Source organism: Vanellus vanellus, assembly GCF_965231255.1.
Source record: "Vanellus vanellus genome assembly, chromosome: 1".
Taxonomy (NCBI): domain Eukaryota; kingdom Metazoa; phylum Chordata; class Aves; order Charadriiformes; family Charadriidae; genus Vanellus; species Vanellus vanellus.
In genome coordinates this window covers 28,075,725-28,090,027 of record NC_138905.1, presented here as the reverse complement: position 1 = coordinate 28,090,027, position 14,303 = coordinate 28,075,725, and the positions used below count along the sequence as shown (strand labels likewise).

General features: G+C 39.1%; 1 protein-coding gene across 2 annotated transcripts in view; it reads left to right on the top strand.

Annotated features, from left to right (window-relative positions):
• ST7 (suppression of tumorigenicity 7) overlaps positions 1-14,303 on the top strand; it is a 152,392-nt gene that overhangs the window by 93,283 nt on the left and 44,806 nt on the right. For both annotated transcript variants that reach the window (XM_082488448.1, XM_082488449.1), the window contains exons 4-8: positions 2,539-2,593; positions 3,153-3,268; positions 4,434-4,509; positions 6,897-7,051; positions 10,328-10,425. In XM_082488448.1, coding sequence (XP_082344574.1) covers positions 2,539-2,593; positions 3,153-3,268; positions 4,434-4,509; positions 6,897-7,051; positions 10,328-10,425 — 500 coding nt within the window. The remainder of the gene's footprint in view (positions 1-2,538; positions 2,594-3,152; positions 3,269-4,433; positions 4,510-6,896; positions 7,052-10,327; positions 10,426-14,303) is intronic.

The window sequence follows — 14,303 nt, the reverse complement described above, 5'->3', positions numbered from 1 at the left end:
TTTGGGTGAACTGGCAGAAAGCATGTGATGGCTTGGAAACACCTGTGTGCACTCATCAGTGCGCTCAGTCACACTTCAGCAGCTCTGAAATAACTCCTATCGTTTTAAAGCATAAGGCACAGTATTTTGACAAATGAGATTCTCCCAAGCATCTTGGCTTTTCTGATATAAAGAAGTAGTGAAGGAGTGTGTTTGCTTTCAGTGCATTGGCACTCCAGTCTACGAGTTGGGACTCTCACAGGTGTTTCTGGATAGTGTGTTTGTGCAAATAGCCAGTTATTTGTGCCTTCAGAAAGATGTTGGTGCTCAAAACTTGATCATTGAGCAAGGAGCTGAAAGATTATTCTTCAGTAAATCCTAATTGCTTCTATAAAATAAGGACATACTTATATTGTTAGTTTGTAATGTCACAGAAAAGGCCATATCAGTTTACCATATGTCAACACTGGGATATTTCTTTCATTATCCAACAAGGTGTAGATGGCTTTTTGTCTTGGCTCACTATGTTTTCCTATGTAGATGTCTGACTATGGTAGAATATTGCAGTAGATGCCTTGGTCTTCAGAAATGTCAAAAGAATGGTTTTGGTACTGAGACCATGGTATCAGCAGGTACCAAGACAAAAGCAACAAAGAGCGCAATCTTTTTTAACTAGCAAGACAGATGCCAGACTACCCCCAGGACAGGAGGTGGTAATAAAATCCCTTCTTCAACTCCCCTTTTTGTTCTGCTGTTCCCCCTTTTCCTGCTGCAGTGCTGAAGTACAGCATACTTTGGATAAAGTATAACCACTTAAATTTAAATGAGATGAGCAAAAAGAATGGTGTTGCTGTGATCAAATAGTTGTTGCCTAATCTCATTGGTTGCAAATAGCCAAGCCATTGAATTGTGCCTGAACTGAGAAGACTGATGTTTATTTAATATTTACTATGGTTTGAAAGTCATATTATGTAAAAATGGTCAGATTGAAGCTTGTGAAACAGCCGTACCCTCTGGCTGCACAATGGAATGGCTGAATGTCGATTGAGCACTTCTGCTGAGTAAACCAGTGGAGCTTTTTAATATTGGCTACCTGCTGAAGTGGTTAGTTGAAAGATGCAGATGTATAATCAATGCTCTTTTGCAAAACATCTTCCCTTTCCTGTGTCTCTGTTTCATGCGCACGTTAGGTGATGTAGGCATCAAGCTGAGGGCCCACCTCCTATGCCACTTGACTATTTTTTGTGTAGCCACAGGTGTCATTGTGTTATTGCAAATAAGTTATGCAAGATGCTTTCTTTCCATGCCACTTTAGCCTCATACTCAGAAGTGGGAGCTAGGTCCATGGGAATAGAGAAGGGCTTGACTTGCCATTCTGTATTTCTGTCTCTTTCTTTAATGGAACACGTGTAAAAGGAACAGGTGTATACTTACCAGTGCTGTATAAAGTAGGGTAGATAACCTGCTGACTCAGTGTCCCACCAGGAAACTGTTGCTGTGATCTCTTTAGAAACGATGTCACAGATTTCATAGGGAAAAACGTGGTAGTTGACTTTTGGTGGTAGAAAGCAGCTAGTGAAATGCTGCAGGGCCAATGCTACTGATGAATTTTTGCAGAGCACCACGTGAGGAGTCATCCAGTAGCAGATCTGTGGTAGAACGACATGCTGCCTCTCAGTGAGCCTTTGTGCAATTACTGAGTTTGATTCTGATCTCTCTCTTTGTTGAAATGAAGAGAACAAACCTCATGTTAAATTAAAGGAAGAAAAGCCAGAATAAAGACCTCACCTTTTCAAAAGCTATAGAAATCGGGGTTTGTGATATTTTTTTTTTGTGAGGTTTTTTTTTTTGAGTTGTGTTCTAAATTACAATTTCTCTCTTTTTACCTGTAGTGTGAAGAATTTGCATTTCCTCCCCCTACTCCCGACCCCGAGAGTAGTGTATAAAATGCTTTTAAGTGTTCCCAAACCTTTGCAATGCAATGAATTTTTCTCTGCCAATGAACTTCAGCATCCTTTGTCAACCTGGGGATGTTTATAACTTAAGTAAGGTCAGCAGATGTTGCCATTGATTTTTTACTTCACAAGCTAAGGAGGAATTAAATTTGGCAACTGTATCTGAGATTCTCAGTGATTTACAGTGTTAACTAGACGGTGAAGTTTTTCTGTAGAAATAACAAATCCATAGGACCGAGTTAATTGCTGTTTTTCAGTGCAATTACTCTGTGTGATACCTCTTCAATTCTGCATTATGGTAAATGTGAGTCCTGGCACTAATCAGTATTATCTTTTCATCTGGCATTGGGAGCTCTGTTAGTGGTTACTTGTCTGGAATGATAACATTTGTTGACACTAATTTATAATGAAATTATTATTTAAAAATGGAAGAATAATCTGGTTACTTGCATCTCTATGGTCTTGATTTTTTTTCCAGTCACACCTATAAAAAAGAAAAGTTATTTGATAAGGCTCATTAAAAGGTAACTGATGTTTCTGATAAACCTGAAGTACCATTGTAATTTGAAAAACGTTCATTATTGTGTGTTTCTGTTTATAACAGAATGCAAAGTATGGCGAAATCCTTTAAATCTGTTTAGAGGAGCTGAATATAATCGGTAAGTGCTGCAGTGTTACAGTTTCAGACATAGTGCTGGGTTAAGGACGTTAATTGTTCTTTGCCATTAATCTAACTCAGAGGTGGAATAACAAAGACAACTGTGGACACATGTGCCAGCTTTTTCTGTCATTTGTAAAATGTTACTGAATTAAAAGGAATTTAAATTCATGCTCATGCACTTGTTATTTCTACAATTTTTGGTGATCTTATAAAAAAATGGAAAACCTAAGTGCGGTGTACCTGGTACTGTTAATTCTGTTCTAATCATTCATAGCAAACAACCAAATTAATTATATCTAGGTTTCATGTAGTCTTAATGTTTGAATTTGTGTGTTACCAATTTCCAGTGTGTACTTTCCAACATCCTCATTACCTTAAGTTTAACTACTGTCGCTCCATCACAGTACAGTGAAATGCAATGTATGTTGGTTAGGAGATTTGCTGGGTGAACCTGGTGGGCTATGCCCATCTGTAACATCTCTAGGATTCTTTTCTGGATTCATTTTGCTGAATGTGACGTCATTAACCAATATGTCTCTTTGTTGGCATATTTGCAGCTATACATGGGTAACAGGGAGAGAACCTTTGACTTACTACGATATGAATCTTTCAGCACAGGACCATCAGACATTCTTTACATGTGACACAGATCATTTACGGCCTGCAGACGCTAGTAAGACACTTTGTGAACAACTGTTTTTGCTAGTAGGTTAATGATTGTTTTAAACTGGTGCAAGAAAAATGCAGTCAGACATCAGTTCTTTTGGGTACATAAGGAAAGGTAAAAGTTTGATCATGCCTGGAAAGCTGTTGCTGTTAGATTCGTAGTATTCTAGATCTGAACAAGTATCTATATAGGTATAACCTATGCAATTTGTGTCCCTCCCTATTTTGTTCTACTTTCTTGATGAAGTCGTTCAAGGTACTATTTGCAAGTGTAAAGACTTGTTTTTTTCCTCCTGTTTCTTGCAGTGGCTTCAAACATGTATAGCTTAATTTGCCTCCAGCTGCAGTGTAGTATGTTGAGTTACATTATCCAGGTCCCATTTAGTCTGCACTGACAGAAGAGAGAGAGCTTATGTAAAACTTCAGTCCTGTGTTTCATTCCCTGATGTAGTTAGAAGCTCTGTAAAAAATGGGAACAACACATTTACAACTGAATTTGATGTAAGCAGCTTTAGTTGTATTAAGCCTTTACTGTTAAGTACACGTGCAAACTTTGATTCTGCTAAAAATGTACAATGGTTTTGATCATTAGAATTTCCCTCTGAAGAGACAAATCTTCTTTGTCTCTTGGGAAAGGAGAGATACTGACAGTTGGGCGCTGCATTCTGAGGGCGTAATTACAGAGGAGAACATACTGTGCTTTTTTGACACACGATAAACATGAATCCTATTTTCTGAACTCAGTGTGCTAATTATGAGGTGACCTGATTAGCCTGGATGTTGTTTCCATTTAACATTCACCTAAAGCAACAGCACAGTAAGAAACTAGAATAAGAATCCCAACTATCCTTGTATTCTTTTGTGCCCTGTGGAATCTACTTCCCCAAGGGAAGAAGCTGCTTATCGCCTCTGTGTGTGACAGTGCAGATGGCATGATCTCTCAGCCAGATTTTTCCATGGAAAAAAGTGTAATTAAATGAAAGAATAAAGCTGCGTATTTGGGACAAAAGCTCATGTTCATTATGTATCTTTTGAGTGATCACTGGGCTCTTTGAAATGCTGTGGAGTGAGTCAGGCTGAGAGCAATAAATTCTGTTGGTTTAATGCAGTAGATTCTCCTTGTTAACACTGTAATGACTGATATCCCCCTTTCTGCTTTTTGTATTGAATAGTAATGCAAAAAGCCTGGAGAGAGAGAAACCCCCAAGCCCGAATTTCTGCAGCACATGAAGCTTTGGAATTGAATGAGTGAGTGACAACATTAACATTTATTTCCTGTCATTTAAAAATCCATTTGATGATAGCTTAAGGCAGGGGGTTTGCTACAGTAATTTTTACCCATGATTACAGTCCTGTCACAGAAAGGCCTACAATGGGAGGAAAAAAGCCCAGCTGCATGTTGTGCTAGCCACCCAGAAGATCGTTAGGACAGTGATGACAATGGGAGTCTTCCCACTGAAGTCAGTGTGCTTTGGATCAGCATAGCGAAGTGTTAATTAAGTTGCCTCTTGATGAGCATATGAAATATGCATTTATGGCATGGAGAGTTCCCTTTTGGATTTCTCAGTCATCTTGAACAGAAGCAAGAAAGAAGGGACTCGTAAACACCTTCTGAAATATTCATTTCATAGTGTGAGAGAATATGATGTAATTTTCCGGGACTTTTGGTCTTTGAGTCTGTTATTTATTTTCTCAACGAGAAGCGTAGTATTCTGAGATCCCACAATAAACTCAATGGTGTGATGCTTTGCTGGCATGGCAAACTGTATAAATGTTGCCAAAGTGCATGAAGTGTAAGAGAGCCTTTAGGTTGGTGTCAGAGATTACTGCATTCGTCAGAGATTACTGCATTCTAGAATTCCATAAACTGGTGCCTTACAGATTGTCCTTCATGTGTTTTGTCAGAAGGAGAAAAAGAATTGTTTGTTCCTGGGCAGCAGTTTAACTGAGGGAGCACGTAGCATAAAAGTCTTTTGCAGAAGTAAGCTATAAGCCTATCCTGTTCTACTTACATATTGCAGAATCACAGAATGGTTGAGGTTGGCAGGGACCTCTGGAGGTCATCTGATTCAACACCCCTGCTCAAGCAGGCCCACCTACAGCACTTTTCACAGGACTATGTGCAGATGGTTTTTTAATATCTCCAAGGAGGGGGACTCCACAAACTCACTGGGCAACCCATGCCAGTGCTCAGTCACCCTTACAGTAAAAAAGTGTTTCCCAATGTTCAGATAGAGCTTCCTTGTTTCAGTTTGTATCCATTCCCTCTGGTCCTGTCACTGGGCATCACTGGAAAGAGCCTGGTTCCATCCTCTTTGCACCCTTCCTTCAGGTGTTTACAAATATTGATGAGGTTTCCCCCCTGAGCCTTCTCTTCTTCAGGCTGGACAGTCCCAGCTCTCTCAGCCTTTTCTCCTATGTGAGATGCTCCATTCCCTTAGTCATCTTTGTAGCCCTTTGCTGGACTGTCTCCATTATGTCCATGTCTCTCTTGTACTGAGGAGCCCAGAACTGTACACAGTGCTCCAGGTGTAGCCTCACCAGTGCTGAGTAGAGGGGAAGGATCACCTCCCTCAACCTGCTGGCAACACTCCTCCTAATTCAGCTCAGGTTGCCATTAGCCTTCTTTGTAGCAAGGGCACATTGCTGGCTCATGTTGAACTTGGTGTCCATCGGGACCCCCAAGTCTTTTTCTACCAAGCTGCCCTCCAGCTGGGTGTCCCACAGCAAGTACTGGTGCCTGCAATCTCTTTTTCACCTTGACCAGTTGTTTCCTGTTCCTCAGCTGATGACTGTGAAACGCAACGAGAGGCAGCTGCAACCTGATTCTATTTCTGTATAAAGAAGAATCTTATCAGCAGTCTGCTTTGTATCGGAAAGAAGTCAACAGGCTATATTCCACCTAACTTCAGCAGCTAAAAATGTGGTCATCAAGTTTAAAGTAGTTGCCTGGGCTCACTGATAGTCAATGAGAGAAGCAACTCTATTCAGCAGTTCACCCTGTTCTTGGTGACATCTTTAAACATGTGACATGAATGGCTTTGTGAAGATTCTCCTTGATGGAGGTGCAGTGGCACAGATAGTTAAGAGATCTAAATTAAACAGCTGAAAGCTTGATGAGGTGACACCCACCACATGTTTCACCTTTCTGTGTATTCCTAAAGCTGCTTTCCTGTTTCTTTTGGGGTGGGGGTGGTGTTGTTTTTGTTTTTTAATCTCTACAGTTACATTCATATCTGTTCTTTGCATATGACAAGTGTTATAGGTCTATTGATTCTTTTCATACCAATACAGTAATGGAGACATTTTGTGTTAAAACAGTAGTGTGTAAAACTAGTCCTGGTTTCCAGAAGGAGTTTTAGTGATGTAGGCCATGATTGCTTAATGAGACAGTGCTTTACTTTCTGGCGCAGTTGTCAGTAGGCTTACTCAAATGGCTGAGTGATACAGTACCTACAAATGACAGTTGTGATCCGGTTGCCAGAATATTTATTTATCAGAATAGTTCATCAGAAAGGTATATAGACAAAACTCCATTGCCTCTGTATTTGGTATATCCTTGCCAGTCTGCAATTCTTTGTATAGCTTTTACTTCATGCAACTTTCTCATGGGTTTTCCTCTGATATTTTTGCAGGTGTGCTACGGCATATATTCTCTTGGCCGAAGAGGAAGCGACAACGATTGTAGAAGCAGAGAAGCTCTTCAAGCAAGCTCTGAAAGCTGGAGAGGGCTGTTACAGGCGCAGTCAGCAATTACAGCACCATGGTGCCCAGTATGAAGCCCAACACAGTAAGTTTCTTTGGAGGGAATAGCCGTTTCTAAAGGGATACAAGTCCTGGGGAGTTCTTTGGATTTTGTTTCCCCCCCCCCCCCCCCCCCCTCAGAACTATGTACACAGTATTTAACATTGGCTGGAATATGGCCTTAGAGCCAGACTATTCTGTTTCATGGTTTTTTATTGATTCTGTTGCTGAGCTAGCAATGCTCTGATTACAGATGCACTTTTTCTTTGTCGTGGCAGAAAATATTGTAACATGTACTTAACAGAAAAGAAAAGGTAGCAGAGCCAAAAGAGATCTGATATTCAGAAGATGCTGGATGCTGTTTTAGGAATTTGCACTGAAGTGCCTTTAGCCATTTTGAAAACATGGGCTCATTTTGTGAAAAGGCGATAAAGAATGATAGAAACAGGAGTGAAGCGATGCTTTGCCAGCTTTTTTCCGTCAGCTGTGAGGGTAAATACATACACCACATTGTTCTGTGTAAAAGTTAATGAGACCCATTAATCAGTGTGACATTTGAAAAGTTAGTTGCATACATTAAGAAAGGTCACAGAAACATAAAAATTAACAGCAGGAATAATACTGTGGTCTAATTGAAAGTATAGTTGTTGGGGTTTTTTAAGTTTTGAATAAGTAGATTTAGCTGCTGCGATGATATTTATTAGGTGCTTCTTAAACCTAAGAAAGTACATGAGGGATCACTGCCAGTAGATGAACAAAAAGATAAATAAAGCAAACAGTCTGAGTTATTTCTAGTCTGCAATGGCTACCTTGGGCAAAAATAATACCAGTTAATTACATAAGTACAAGCACTAACATACTTTGGGCATCTTTGGGTTCCTGAGGACCTGAATTCACAGCCTCTGGCTATCTCACATAATTTGAAGGTTGCTGATAAAAATTGTACATAGTGAAATTGTCTGTGATCTCTGGTTTCAAAAGTGTACACAAGTCTATACCTGAAAACCTGAGTTCTTATAAAGCTTGGGGGTAGTATTTTAGACATTTGTTGGTTATAATATGATATTTAGCATGATTTGCTTATTTTTGGAGAAAATAAAAATACAGAGCAGCTGAGCCCTTGAAGCAATTTTCAGGCTCTAGCAGGCTTATGGTTGTCTGTGAAACCTTAATTTGTGCACTCAATCCATCCTGGGCACAGAAAATGACAGCGATTCTATGAAAAATACACAATAAGAGTAATTAAACACTGTCACGATGCTTATGTCCAAGATAACCTGGTTAAGTTTGTGCAGGCAAATATAAGTATGGTATTTTTTTAACCTGTGTGTGCTAGATGGCTACTGTCATCATCAAATTTGACACCTTCAGTATTACTGAACCTTCAGTCCTACAGTAGAGGAAGCATCCAGTTGAATAGCAAAATTAAGTGCATTGTCACAGAGCAGGAGGGGCTGAAAAGTGACTGCCATCTCTGACTGTGGCTTCAGGAGGGGCTAGATCGCCGCTCTTCTCTATATTTCGCAGCCTATCCTTGATAATGTCAGTGTGCACCCACAGAAGTCAGAGGAGTTCTAGCCTTGGATGATGCCTTGAATACAGGGGATTCAAGTAGGATTCTATTGATCATATACTGGACTTCTGCATGGTTTACAAAGGTGGAGAGCTCAGCTCTCTTTAGAGAGGAAAGACCTTGGACAGATGTGTTGCAGTTACTCCATGGTTCTGAGATGTCTGTCATTCTGTTTCTGGTCCTTGAAGTTGACTTCGGGATGAAAAGTGGTCATTTAATCTTTTACAGGTGAAGAACACTATGTAATTTCTTGAACAACAGCATATTGCTCTATATTTCTGTTTATTTGTATGTTCCATCTCCTTCATACAGTATTTTATGTTAGACCATGAATTTTAAGAGTAAATAATGACTTTGAATACCTAACTTAACCTCGTTCAAAACATGCTTGTTTACAGAAAGCGTGGGCAATCTTCTTTTTAAGGTGGCTCATGTTAGTCACCCCAAATCATTAGTAACCTCAGAAAATTCTGGCCTGAAAGGTTATCTTGATTTCATAGTAAGTGAAAGGACTGAAAAGAAGCTTGGCCTGAAATGTATAACTCTTAGTTACACTACGTAAACATGTTGAAACAGATGTAACTAAAAAATTGTTTATTAAATATATAGGAATCAATACAGAGATAAGGAATTACATAATAGAAAATACAGCTAAAGAAATTCCTTCCCTCCCTTATTTATTTTTTCTTCTAAAGTCAGACCTTTCAACCTGCTGCTTAATCTATCTGAAAATTGTAATCACAGCTTTAAAACAATTTGTAGGTACTTGGAATGTTTTCAGTGCACATCTTGTTCTTATTATGAAAGGCTTGAAAATGTTAGGAACAGACTAAATCTTTACAGACTATCTTTACTATCCACAAAGATAATTTGTAGTGGGTGTCTTATATTTTCACAATATGGTAATTTTATAGATGATTAGCTGTCTGCACGTTTCCTCTTGGTCCAGAAGGATGTTAAGAGTTCACATTGGAATTATAGGGAAGAGAACGAGCAGTGAAACAAGTAAAAATTCTCCAAGAGAATAATTATTGCAGCTGTTTGGTTTCTGGCATCTTTGCTGTTAGGGCATCTTCAAGCACATAGGACTGTCATATCTGTAACATGTTAATTCGCCATCCATAATTAGCAGTGTGAGGAATTTGAAGATGATAACTGGGTAAGAAGTAAAGGCTATGTAAACAGAAAGTTCAGAGTATACTTCTTTTCTTCTAATCATTAAGGAAAAAGACTGTTAGAGGATGAGGATTTGTTTTGCTGCATCTCCTATTAACAAGTGTGTACCTCATAACTTACAAAAAAGGCAGGATATAACATGCATTTTCATGGATGCTCTTATCTTAACCATGTATGTGAATTGGTAAATAATTTAATGCTGTGTGTGAGACCACAGAGTTTGGTGCCAATGTTAATTTCATAGGGGTTCTCCTTGCCTTACTTGATTACTTCATGGTCTATACCCTGTAGTGTTCTCTGTACCTTCAGATCTGCTTATATTTCATAGGTGTAAGGCCAACCCATGGGTCCTTATTTATACCACTATATATCTGAGGTAATTCCACTGATTTCAGTGTCACATCTAAATCAGCAGAACTTTGTAAATTTTTATTAAAATTATTGTGAAAGCATCAATGATAGCAAATAACAAAAAATGGCAAGAAAACTATGTTTCCTTTTGTGTTGGAATATTAAATGAACCTTTGTTTTATCTTTTTTATCTTAATGCTGTTTCTTTTTCCTCTTATACAGGAAGGGACACCAATGTTTTAGTTTATATTAAGAGGAGGCTGGCAATGTGTGCAAGAAAGCTGGGAAGGACCAGGGAAGCAGTGAAAATGATGAGAGATGTGAGTTTGGATTTGTTTCGCATGTGATACTTAGATAATCGTAGCATAGAAATGATACCCATTTGCTTACAAGTTAGCATCTGTTCCTGCTGCATGCAGCACTGCTGATAGTCATTTTGTATGTGTAATGTACATAAAGGTTAAGAGATCATTTATAACGTTGCGAAAGCAACACTATGAAGTCATAAAATACCAGAAGGATAGTTGCCCGTACAGAATTTCCCATCCTGGTACATGTGCAATGGAGTGCAGTCTTTAGTTATTTGATCATGAAGTTACTTTTTTTTTTTTTTTTCCTGAAGCACGTAATGAATGCTGCTAACAATAAACAGGTCTTAAGTATTCAAGTATTCTGTTTCCTCCTTGCAAAGCTGCAGTTTGGCTCTGTGCATTGTTTACATCACGCTATTCAGACCTGAGGACACTGTTATTTATTCATGCAAAACCTATTACTGAGAAGTCAAAACCAAGTAATTAATCTATAATGAACTCATTTCCCTCTGAGATGGGGGACAATTATATCCCTGTTTTGAGGGCAGGGGAGCTACCAATGGTAGTCATAAGTCAGTAAGCTACAAAACTACAAATTTGAAACACCAAACAGTAGCTATTCTGGGGATGGCAGGAGGGGCAGCTGTCCACATAAGGTACTGTATATGTTTCAAGTGTGCAAAACACTTAAGTTTAGAGATAGCTGCAAATGCCCAGCATTTCTTCAAGTGAAATCCCCTGAATGCAGATTAGGAACACAATTCTCTGAGGAGGTGGCTCACCTCACCCAAGGTAGCAAGTCTGTGACAGAAGGAGAAAGGGAGCCATAGAGCTCTGGGCAGATGATGGTAAAACTGCTTACCAGTTTCCTGTGTTCTTCTTTCTTACACTTGTTTTCCAGCTCCCACAAAAGTGAGGTAGAGATGAATCTGACAAGATAAAAAGTTCTGCTGAGTTAAGAGTTAAGCTGAAGGACCTAAATTTTAAATGCACAAAATGGAATCCTAGACCAGAACGAAGCACCTGTGAAGTGTGCTTTAGGCAGCTCAGATGAATGGTCCTAAAACCTACCTTGTGAAAAGGGAAGTTCTTGCTGCAAGTCAGTGGGAATTTTAATGTAAAAAGGCAAGTGACTTTCTCTGGAGCTTAGGCTCTTGCATCAACAGCAGTAGGGCAAGTATGCCTGCCAGCCTGGAATCCAGCACCCAACATCTTCTCCTAGAAATGGAGCACTCATGATTATTTTTTTAATACACTGAGCAAAGTTCATCATAATAATGCAGGTCATCATCCTAAATAATGTACCAGATGGCAAGTGGTGAGCAACTTTGTTTGCTGTCTCTAGCTGGGGTTTTTCAGGCACACAACTCTCAATCCCCAGAATCACTAGGCTCTCTTGAAAAAGTACTTGCCAAAAACCCAGCCATTTTACATCTAGGAGTGTGAGAAAGAGGGACAAGGAAGAAAGACCTGGTTTTGCAGTCTTGTGATCAGCTGGGAGAACGTTGATTTCAAAAACATTGTTTTCAGTCCAGCCACCTCCACTGATTCTTCATGAATTTTGTTACACAGGCACTCTGGGACAAATACTGCAATGTTTGGGGCAAACATTGGAATTCTAAGTCCTGGCATTAGGCAAGAAAGATAAAGTTTTGAATTTCATATTCAAATGTCACACGTCATAATTATGGCAACTTCTTGAGCTTACTATGGGTTGCTGAATGTGTCTCGTGATTTGTAGACAGGGCGATGTGGAACAGATGCTCTGTGAAGCCTTCTGCTGATGTCAATATGTATGATTAGTTGGGTCTGCAGAGCACTGGATTCAGGGGCTTGGGAGGTCCATCTAGTCCTAGGTTTCTTATGCAAAGTGGGACCCAGAATGCTTTTATAATACTGAATGGCTTATTCTGTCACTAGAGAGAAAATTTTGTGTTGAATTTGTACAATTTGCATCTTGAAAAGCAACAATAACAGGGGGACCCAAAGTCATAGTTTATCAGACACTTGAAGGACAGAAAACGCTCTCCCCAATAGGAACATATTGCTAAAGTGAAAGGACTGGATGTAAGACAAAGGATGTATAAAGATAGAATTTCAGCTTCTAGAGCTTCAGCTCATATCAATGCATTCTGTATTTTTCCACATACAGACACTGAGCCAAATGCCTCTAAGAGCTCTTCATTGTAAGCAAGCAAAGCTGAGAATTAGCAGGTCCCTAGATGAAATATAAAAGCAGCAGTATCTCTAGGTGACAACTCCAGTACACTGGGAGCAAGAGAAGGGTCAAGTCAGCTTTGCAGATGCTTTTGTTAGACTGACTTGCAGCTACTTATTTCTGATGAATGCATATCCTCCATTTCTTCATAGAAGACATAAATAATATACTTATGAAGAAGTCTGAAGAACATGAATTTGTCATTGAAGGTTTCTATGTGATTGATGAGGGAGGAGATGAATTTATTCACCCTAAAAAGAATATGAAGAATATGTTGGCTTGGCTGGGGACTGCTGAATCTAGCATCAGGGGACAGAGGGTGGAGGCCCTGTTTGTGTTTGAAAGATTGAAAACAGATTTCTCAAAACATGGAACATGATGGAAATGAAGTGTTAAGAGGTTCATGACACCATCTGGGAAATATGATTGGGATGTAGTGAGTCTTTGCCACTTTAAAAAATATAATATTTGAGAGTGTTTAATTCATTGCATATATGAGGCCATCTTGGGGACATTACTGATGTATTAGATTGTCTTACTTGAATTTTATATAAGAAAAGACTGAGATCCTGCATAAAACACCTTAATGGAAAGAAAATGAGTTGCTGGTGACTTAAATAAGATTTTGATTTTATGGTTATGTACATTGCTGATAGGAAAATCATATTTTTTAATATTATATAGAAAACATTTTAAAAAACTATTTAAAATGCTTCGGTGATTGATTTTGAGATAGTATTTTGTTGCTGGTTTTGCTGCTTGGATATCATTCATTTAGTTGAGTTGAATTAGTGAGAATTACGAATCTGTAATTTTCATGGAAGCGTTTAATTGAATCATACATAGGTGTTGCTTTTGCTTTTATTTCTGATGATAATTATTTACTATATTTTGCTATAGAAACCAGCAGCTGTCACTATTTGTATATATTGAGCTAACTTGTGATCTCATTTTGATTAGTGTATTGTTGGAATAACTCCAGTCTAGCCAACAGAGTTATTCCAATTTTATTCTTGTTTATACAGCACATGATATGGTCTGTGAGGGAACTAGATTTCTTTTACTGTCCCTGAGGAGAAAGTCTACAGTGCTGGTTGTTTTATTTGTTGTGCTGATTATGTTAGGAGGAATTAAACTAGTGTGTTCTGAATGAAGTTGGAAAATTTGGTATGTGCAGAGGTGAAAGTCCTTGATGGTGGCTGTGGAGAATCTTCGGTATCCCTTCAGGTTGAATCTTTGTTGTGGACAGCCTAGTGGCTACATGCTGATGAGCAGGGGTGGCCTTTCTGTACCAGCTGCTCTTTGGCTGCTCTTTACTGATTCCCTCACCATTACAACAGAAGAAAAGTGTACTGGGTTTGTGTTTCATGTTTTTCATTGATTAAAGACAGAGAGGATGTGGAGGATATGCAAAGGCACTTCTCTCTGTATTTTTTGGGTGACTGGATCAGTGATTGCACTACTGAATTCAGAAGCACACCGACATGATATTGTCCCTTGACTGGGTCACTGGAGTATCCAGGTTAAAATGTTCCATGCAAGAAAGTGAATTGTCAATTTGTCAAAAATGAGCTTCTTAGGATTGTTCTGGAACAAGCATTCATTGGAGGGTGGTGTATGTTTAGGAAAGAGAAGGGTGGCAGGCAGAAGGTGTGCTAGTGGACAAAGT